This window comes from Nematolebias whitei, chromosome 3 (assembly GCF_014905685.2).
Source record: "Nematolebias whitei isolate Nwh7 chromosome 3, NemWhi1, whole genome shotgun sequence".
NCBI lineage: Eukaryota > Metazoa > Chordata > Actinopteri > Cyprinodontiformes > Rivulidae > Nematolebias > Nematolebias whitei.
The window spans coordinates 23279202-23289112 of NC_056500.1; the positions used below are offsets into that span (position 1 = coordinate 23279202).

General features: G+C 40.9%; 1 protein-coding gene across 1 annotated transcript in view; it reads right to left on the minus strand.

Moving 5' to 3' along the window:
- shc2 (SHC (Src homology 2 domain containing) transforming protein 2) overlaps window positions 1–7267 on the minus strand; it is a 17596-nt gene extending 10329 nt beyond the window's left edge. The window contains exons 1-2 of the mRNA XM_037674684.1: window positions 6236–7267; window positions 373–443 (exon numbers count right to left, since the gene is read on the minus strand). Coding sequence (XP_037530612.1) covers window positions 373–443; window positions 6236–6994 — 830 coding nt within the window. The 5' untranslated portion in view covers window positions 6995–7267. The remainder of the gene's footprint in view (window positions 1–372; window positions 444–6235) is intronic.
- Window positions 7268–9911: the final 2644 nt, after the last annotated feature.

Below are 9911 nucleotides of genomic sequence, written 5' to 3' on the forward strand. Positions count from 1 at the left end.
TATGTATATATGTATATATATGTACATATATACATATATATAGTATATTATAGTATATATATATATACACATACATAAGTATCCAGGGTGCCACAGATCTACAAGGCTCTATTTTTTCTGAATGGGAAGGAGAATTATTAGACGCTGCAGGTGTCACTCCATGCACAGAAACTGCTTTTTTGATTGTTGTTACACTGTTAACATATTTCTGACATCTACTCCAAAATGATAACTTGTGTTAAAAGTCCAAGCCTGCATCTGTTTTAGAATGATCTAGAAATTGAACGTTATTGTGACTGACGTGTGAGTTAACTACAGTTAGATCAAGTTCTCCTGACTCATCACTGTCAGTAGCGATGGTTACCAGCTTACCTTGTCACCTGAGTGCGAGTGTTAAAGTCCAGAGAGCGCATAGACTTCTGCACCTCGATGCAACCCATATACTACAGAGAGAGAAAAACCATCATTTAATACAGCAGGATGCTCACGTTTTGTTCATCCTAAGATGAAAGTTATAATCTCAAAAGCAATGCTGTGTTATTAGTAAAACACACAACATCACTGATACTGCTGACAACTGCAATAACAATATTAATACCAATAAACCTAAAATGCTGTCATTTCTCCCTTTAATCACCAGCTGCCAAAGATGGGAGGTGGACAGTTATGATTTTAATGTGTCTGTGTGTAGAATATCTCATGAACCATCAGGCAAATTGTAATCACATTTTCATAAAGTAATTATTGGATGTACGTCTAAAACTTAACACTGGGAGTCAGCCTGATTCAAGATGGCTTCTGCAACTAACTGATGTTAAAAAAGAGCATTAAAACAATATAACTTGGTCAAGTTTACAGATATTAAGCTGAAATTCAGTGTAGTAGTAGCTGAAATTAATATTCAACACATATTTAAAAGTTAAACAATTGCACAAGACCTTTGATTAAAATTTTGACATTAACATTAATCTATGTCCGTCTGTTAGCAAAATATCTCCTTAACCACTTGACATTTTTGATTGAATCTTTCAGGAAATAATTATTAGATATCTTTTGACAAATGATTAACTTTTGGAGACAACTCAATTCAATATGGCTACCACAGACAACTAACCTTAGAGGGCTATGACTCAACCACGTTAATAGATATGATGCTAAAATTTGACGTGGTACTTCCTGAGAGTCATCCTCAGCACATATTATGAAATCTCATGAGTTTACACATGACCCTAGTTTCGAGGTTTGATCAAAATCAACAACTCTGTCATTTCCTAACATGAAATGATTTTAGTTTAAAACCCAGACATGAAAGGTGTCAGGTGATGTTCATTTCTTGAAGGAATATTAAACCTTTTATTATTTTTTTCCCATATAAATGCTCAAAAAAAAGTGCCTGTGTGCTGTTATCATTTCAGTCATAATCACATATTAATCGAAAATACTTATGAATACACAATGTTGTGTTTAAATGTGTGTTTTTTGAGTGTTGACTCTTCCAGGAATTTTTTTTTTAGTGTAGTCTTGCACTGATGAACAGGACTATTTCCAGCAGTGATTTAAATCTAATTCAAAAACAGAGCATTAGAGTGTGATTCTGGCTGAGCAGCTTCCTAATGGCTGTCAAATCAGGGTGCTAATGGTACCTTGACTGGATTAGCAACACTGAAAGCTCCAGTTCGTGGACAAACTCCAGCAGCCCCCGGAGTCCTCTGAGGGATCCTGTGTGTGTTTGTTTCTACGAGCAGTGCATGAGAGCATATTCTATTTGCACATCTGCAAAAAGCATCAAGTAAAATCTGGAATTTGTTGTTTGTCTGCCATGATCAATAGGTCAAACTCTATAGACTCTATAAACTCATATAGATAAATATGTTGTCAATATGTGGAGAAAACATGCTTAAATTCCAATATTCCAATCTTGTTTGTTCCTGTTTTTGTCTTCTATATATATTTTTTCAGTGTTGAACATGCTTGAAAACAGCTCGTGGGATTTAAAACACCATTCATTTGGGCCTTTATAAAACATCTGTTGAATCATTCAGCAGGGTTCAGTTCATTTAGTGTTGTATCTAAGATGCTTTGTAAGGGCTGCAGTAGCTTGGTGGTCAGTCTTTTAATCCTGAGGTTGCGGGTTCGAGTCCTGGTTGCGTCAGGAAAGGCATCTGGCATAAAACAATTGCCAAATCTCTCCAGTTTTAGCTTCTTTCCAATGGCTCCCTGTCAAATAAAGAAAATTCAAAATCTTACTTCTAACCTACAAAGCCCTCAACAACCTAGCTCCATCTTATATTACAGATCTTATAAAAGCTCAGAACTTTTTTCTTTTTTTTTTCCCAGATGACTTGACTGAACATTGTTGGATTTTATACTTGGATTATTGAGCATGGACTTTGGTGCATTACAGATCTTGTTGTTCCATATTTTATAACAGAGCACTTCACTCTCAGACTCAGAGTCAAAGTTTCTTTATTGTCGTTCCACCTCATGTGGTACATGTGGTGGAACGAGATTATGTACACAGGGTTCCAGTTACATCCCACAATAAAATATAAAAGAAAAACAGAAAGACAATCTAAGATATGAACTAAGAAAAAACATCAACTAAATATACACTAAGCACTAATAGCATAAAAACAATACAAGACTGCAGGCTTACTTGCAGTTCCTATGTCCAAAAGCAGAATGGGAGGAAAAGCTTTCAGTTATCAGGCTCCTCTCTTGTGGAACCAACTTCCAGTTTCTGTCTGTGAGGCTGACACATTGTCCAGTTTAAAGACTGCGCTTAAGACTTTCCTTTTCTTTTATAAATCCTATAGTTAGGGTTGGCTTGTTATGCTGCTATAGGCTTAGACTACTGGAGGACAAATTGATCTAATTTCTTAAAACTAATTGTTACAATTAAATATGTTTCATTTGATTTTATTTCTATCTTAACCTGTGATTCTCAACCTGCCATTGTGTATCTGTTCCTCTTAAACCCAGCCGGTCGAAGCCGATTGTCCTGAGCCTGGTTCTGCTAAAGGTTTCTTCCTCACTAGAGATGCACCGATCCGATACCAACATCGGTATCGGTACCGATAACTGGGGGGGGAAAAAAACAACTTCTGGATCGGGTATCGGTGACAATGTGACCGATCCATGACTGGGCAGATCTAGTCACTCTATTTCTATGCTTTGTGCTCTGAGTGACATCACGCGCTAGCGTACTGACTGAACAAATGAAAGTTGTGTTGTTTTTACATGTTTGACTGAGCTTGTGAAGCTCTTGGTGTGTTTAAGTGTGCTGTTATGGTGCACAGTTTTCAATAAATTTGTAATTCAGTACATTCATGTTAGCATTTTAAAAAACAAACGTTTTAAGTTAATTCAGCACAGGGTTTGTAAGTTCACACATCCAGGGAGACAACAAAAATGGCTAAATCATGTCATCTGGACCGGTTTCAGAAACGGGTCCAGATGACATGATATAGCCATTTTTGCTAATTCAGCACTGTTTATCTATATCAGATCGGTATCTGATCGGTATATATCGACACCAAACTGCAGATGTCGGTATCGGATCGGAAGTGGAAAAAAAGTGGATCGGTGCATCCCTATTCCTCATGAGGGAGTTTTTCCTTTCCACTGTCGCCTTCGTGCTTGCTCAAGATGAGAGTCTGCGATTAAGTTAAACTCAAAGCAGTCTGCTCCTCAGTTAAATAATGTTAACTTACTTTTGTATATATATATATACGAATGTTTCTGCCCTGAGATGACTTCTGTTGTGACTTGGCACTATATAAATAAACTGAATTAATCAAAAAAAATATTTCATACGAGTTCGCTCGTTGTGGAAACCCCTGAAGAAGGGAGCTGCCTAACGAAACGTACTATGTAAGAAATATGTACAAAAAGCTCACGCAGCAAGAAGAGGCAGAGAAGGCAACGCTCTGAGTATGAGAGGTTAATGAGCTTTCTAATTAGATTTAGTTTTGAGGGAAGTCTTCCATCAGGGAAATTGGAAACTGCTCTTCTTTTTTTCTATCCTATTGCCACAAACTCATCTGCTGATGCATCTCCTTCTCTGTCGTCCAATGTCGTCCTTCTGCCTCTAAAACGGGTTTATTCCAAGAAGCATTCCTCAGAAATGTAATAACGCAGGCATGGCATATTTTAACTTTGTCGTAGAGGCCTTGGCAGACAAAGGGAACAGTTATATTCATTTTAGTAAAGTTGTTGATGACTTTATGCAATCTTGTGAGATATGTCATTGCTTGATGTTTACGTTTATCTACTAACACCATGAGTTTTAGCTCAGTCCCTGTAAACTGACCGGATTTATCTATTTTTGTGTTGGCTAAGGTCGATTAGCTGTGGCAACCATCTTGAATGGTGTTGACTCCAAAAGTGAAAGAGTTGTAGTTTCACATCAGTTCGTTTCTTCCTGAGAGTTCAATTACAATTTGCCCAGTGGGTCATGAAATATTTTACTAACAGACAAAAAGGGTTGCCTCCAAATGGTTAGTGGCAAGGTTTGAAACAAAGACCTTGAGAAATTTTTTAGAGCTCAGAATATGTGCTGGGAATCCGTCTCTGCTACTACCATTCCAAATTTTAGGCCAACATCTGAAGATTTGGCTGAGTTACAACCCTTTTTGTGTTTGTGAAAATCAGTTGGTTGTGGCAGCCATCTTGAATTTGGTTGGCTCCAAAAGTTGTTAAGTTGTAAAAGCGTATCCAGTGATGAATTTCTGAAAGTTTCATTCAAATCGATTCAGTAATTCAATAGATATTTTGCTAACAGACACACGCAAACTCAAATATAAACGGGCAAAAGCACAATTGTTGTCACCTTCAGCAGCAGGTGATCACTATAGAAGCTGCTGCAGTCACGTTACAGAGGACACTTGTGCATGGCAGCTGCTTTAGAGCTCGCAGTGCTTGATGGCTGCCTCAGCATTCAGAGAGGGCAGATATGGGGCAGATACATCGCCTGACAAGTCTGTGTGGATGCACGCAAAATGTACAAGCGTTAAAGCTCCATTTGTCTCTCCCAGCAGAGGGCTGGATGAGTGGTAATGATACTGCTTGTGTGTGAGAAGAATCAGAAAGGGAGAGACACAATGCTGCATGAAAACAGCTCGGTGCAGCAGTGTTGTCGCTCCGGTCGTTAAATGCTCCTCCCTGCATTAGATTCACCACTGGGGTGCATGAGCACTGGGGGTGCACGAGCACTGGGGGTGCACGAGCAATGATGCCCCACGAACTGTAGCTTTTACAGGTTATCAGTAAACACCACTGCACGCTTACAAATAACAACAAGCTGCCAAGACAGGGAAAACAGGAAGACATGTCATGAATCTCAAAAAGCCTAATGTGTACTCAACACGTGGACCCCCTCCCACACTGATCCTCTTTCACATCACATGATGCAAATGACTGTGATTAAGCTAATTGAATATAGGAATGAATGGTGCCTGTATAATGTCTTAGAAAAATGTGCTCGGGCCCCCGGACAGTGATGATCAAGAGTCATGTCATTAGCTTGAGGAGGAGGAGGGGGGGGGGGGGGGTGCAGAGGTGTACAGTCACAGGGGGATTGCTAAAAGGAGACCAGTGACTTACATTAAGTGTTTGATTTAGATGACTCCCCCCCCCACACACACACACACACACACAAAACACTTCAGATCTCTCTGAATCATCACTTTATCTTCTTTATGATATTCATTTTACTTTCGATTAAAAAAGTGAACGTTTCAGCACACTGCATCGATACGAAATAAAGTTGTGACTAAAGAATTATTATAATTCCGCGTGCATGTGAGCATGAACAATTCCAAAAGCACACAAAGAGAACCCCTCCTACAATCAGGCAGAAATCTGCTCCATAAATACAACTAATTATTGTTTTTAAGCACAACTGAACACAATGCGTTCTATGGTCAAAACAAAAGTGCAGAGGGAAAAACAATGCTTTTGACGGCCTGTGCACATGATTTCATCATCACACTCCACCCTGGGTGCAACCCTGCAGTCTCCCAGGCCATCTATCTGGATCAAATTATGTATTCCCTTGTCGTCGCCTCATGAATAAACTGCCTGCAAGTGAGATGTTTTCTGTTTTAGAAACCAGTTAGTCATAAATAACCTGTGCTTCACTGGCTGCCCAAGAAAGTTTCTTTCTTTTTTTTTTTTTTTTGTAAAGTATATTTAATTTAGATGCATTTAAATAAAAAGGTGCTGCCTGACTTACCCTGACAATGTAAGAGGCTCCTTGCCCGACAATTTTCTTGTCAGGGTGCAGCCAGCCCTGAGAGGGTTTGTGGATGAAGCTGCTCTTCTGGTTAAGGTCTTCTCCCCCCAGCCACATGCCTTCCACCCTTGTCCGGCGATTCATCCCTGATCTGGTGCTGCCGGGAACGTCGGGGCTCCCCATGACCTCTGCGGCCCTGAATCCGTGACCTCCTGGACCAGCAGCGTTGGCAGCAGCCACCGCCCGTTGCCCTCGAATGGCCTGCAGGGAACAGGGGGTGACACAGACAGGGTCACAGGAGTTAAGCACAGCCGCAAGGCTGGCTACGGGCCCGCTGGCGGCTGGCGCACCACCAGGCCTGTGTGATGATGAAGATGAAGACGCTGAGGCTTGGGAAGAAGTTGCTGATGCTGCCGCCTTGCTAGAGTCCTTGCTGGAGCTGGAGGGGCTCCGGCTGAGGAGGGAGTTGGAGAATTTCCACTGGGGCATCTTTGGGATGAGCATGCAGAAGGTTGTGGTGGCATCCTGTTCCCCATCCAGGCAGGGGGAGTCTGCCAGGGCTGCAGCCCCGGCAAAAGAGGAGGAAGACCTGGTGCTGGGATCCAGAGGAGGCAGAGGAGGCAGAGGAAGGCTCGGGGTGGAGGAGGAGACCACCGGCGTGGCCACAACTTTGCCGCTCATAGCTAAGCTCTGTATCAGGTCGTCAGAGGAGGTCACAGACTCGTTGCGAAAGCGGCCATACTTTGGCTTAAGGAGCATGCCCGGAGGAGCGGCTTGAAGCAGGACAGACAGAGGATGGACAGAGGATGGAGGGGAAAGGGGAGAAGGGGAGGGGGGGAGGCGTGATGAAAAAGATGGAAACAACAAAACGGGAAAATCTTCTAGTGTGTCCTATATCCTTGATAAAGTCATCTCAGAAGTGTCTGGTCCTCCACAGTTCAGGGACTGTCCGGATCTCATGCTGCTCTCCATCTGAGCAGGCCCACTTCCTCTCTCTCTCTCCGTAAGGCAACATCGCTCGTGCGCTCCTGTCTCTCCTGCTCTGTGGATGATGTCATTGGCCCATTAGCCCTGCCCAGCTGCTCACAGACTGTATTCTCTGGAACACATCATCTACTTTAGCGCACGCACGTACACGCACACACACACACACACACACACGCATGCACACACACACAGCAGTTCAGTTGCACTTCTACATAAAGAACACTCAGCAAATATGAGTAAGAGCTCAACATCTGACCTGCAGATTAGAAATACAATGACCTAATCCACATCTGGACCTACAAAACTAGGTTTAAACTCAAGGAAAGAAATTTAATTATTAAATAAATGTTGATTCAGCAAAATGTGTATATCAGAACGTTCAGCCCATTCAGGAGATATGATTGTTGGTTTTTATTCACTTTTATACACACATATTTGTAAATTAGATTTATTGGGATTTTACGTGAAATGTCCTCAAAGTGCGATGTTGCCAGGTGTTGGAATGACACTATGAATGCTGTTTAGACTAAGATTCATGAAAGTGATTCATTTTAGATTCATGAAAGTGAAGGCAAAAATGAAACATCAAATTTAAGTATAATTTCTAAAAGTTTTTTTGTCTGATGGGGGTGGGGGGGGGGGGGGGGGTCACAGTCAGTGATAGTAATGAATCTGCACAGATGACAAAAACAATTTGATCAGATGTTAAATAACTAGAAGTAGGCAAGAACCTTTTCTAGACCACAAATACTGACTTTGAATAGATGCATTAGTGACAGTAAAAAGGTCAATTTTAACTTGTTATGCTAATTTTAGTTACAATTCTGCCCTTTTTTTTTTTTTACTTTTAGCAACCATTCTGTTACCATTGGCTTTTAACTAAGCTTGCACTATTTTTTAGCATCTAACTAGTCTTTGGCTACTTTGAACTTTTAGCTAGCCTTTTGCTACTGGCGTCAGAAGCATAAATATAAAGTATAAATAAAATAATAATAATAATTGCGAGAGCTGAACAAGTGACGGCTGCTCTGGGTCTTTTTTCTGGAATCAATTAAAATTAGATTTTTTTTGGGGGGTGGGGTAGTGGTTCTGGGTTTGGATTCTGTTTATTGCATTTATGATTCAATGCAACAAAATAAAAAAAAATAAAAAAAGGTAAAAGGAATTGTAATAGAAAGGATCAATTGTAAAGGAAAGGATCATTGCGAGCAGGTCCCCAGTTCAAACCCCGGTCCGGGGGCCTTTGGAGTTTGCATGTTCTCGCCGTGCATGCATCGGTTTTCTCCGGGTACTCTGGTTTCCTCCCACAGACCAAAAAAAACCCATGCATGTTAGACTGATTGGTAACCCTAAATTGTCCCTAGGTGTGAGTGAGAGAGTGAATGGTTGTTTGTTAAGTGTCCCTGTGATGAACTTGCGACCTGTCCAGTGTGCAGCCCGCCCCTCGCACAGTGATTGCTGGACATGAGCACCGGCGACCCCCATGACCCAAAATGGAAGAAGCGGGTTAAAGATAATGGATGGATGGATGGATGGATGGATGGATAAAGCGCTGCGGCTGACCTTATGAGCAGCTGAATACAACAGTGATAAACAGGAAGTATCAGGTTTGTCTGTACGAAGGTAACTACAAGTAAATCCTCAAATTTTATCATAATTACATTGTACAGTATACTTAATGGTTAAATTAATGGTTAATGCTTAAAGCTAGTTTTACCTTGTTTAGTGTGTTTTGTATGTGTATGTATAGCTACAGTATGTTGCAACTTCTGGTTGCATAAGTTTAGTCTTTGTTATGATCCGTTAACACTAAACTGATTTTGTACAAGATTGTGTAATGTAAAGCTGAGCGCTACGTCTGTAGCATCTTAGCTGGCATGTCGGTATTGTACGCTGCTAGCTTAGCGCTCCTTCTTATTGTGCTGTGCTCTCTAAAATAGTTGTTGAATCAAGTGTTTATTTATGCAGGTAAACGTAGATGTTTAACAACCCATTAAAATACACCAGAATGCAGGGAATGGCATCTACTTTATTCAAAATTTTCTGGGGGAGGGCCCCCAGACCCCCCACCAGTGAACCCCCAACCCACCCATTGTATCTGATGCCAGTGTCCACCATATTATAAGCACCCTAAAGGGCAGATTCTAGAATCGCCCCTGTTATGTACACAATTTGTACTAAAATACTGCAATAAAAATGACCATGATGGATCATAGTAATAAACTGTGGCTGTAGGTGAAAGAAAGGCTAATTCAAGAACTTGACATTAAAGTGAGCAAATATCAGAGCAAGACTCATCCAATCAGTCAAAGTGAATTCTGAGTCAACACACAAGTGTAATCTCATTTGTCCCAGCTGCACTTCTGTGCAACATAAAACAAACAATGCAGCCACACTCCTAAAGGAGAACATCCACCCATCCCATCTGCCTGCATCGTCTTCACCTCCTCCCTTTTATCCCCCTCCCAAGAGAGCAACCAGCCATCTCAGCATGACCCTTTTAGCTTTTCACTTGCCTTTGTGCTTTCCCTCAATTTTCCTTCTGCCAAACAAATTTCACTCTCGTTTTTTTGTTTCACACAAGTGCATCATGATAAAGTGGAAATTTGAATGTGGTGATGTCTTCAGTTTCATGTACATACATATATATATATATATATATATATATATATATATATATATATATATA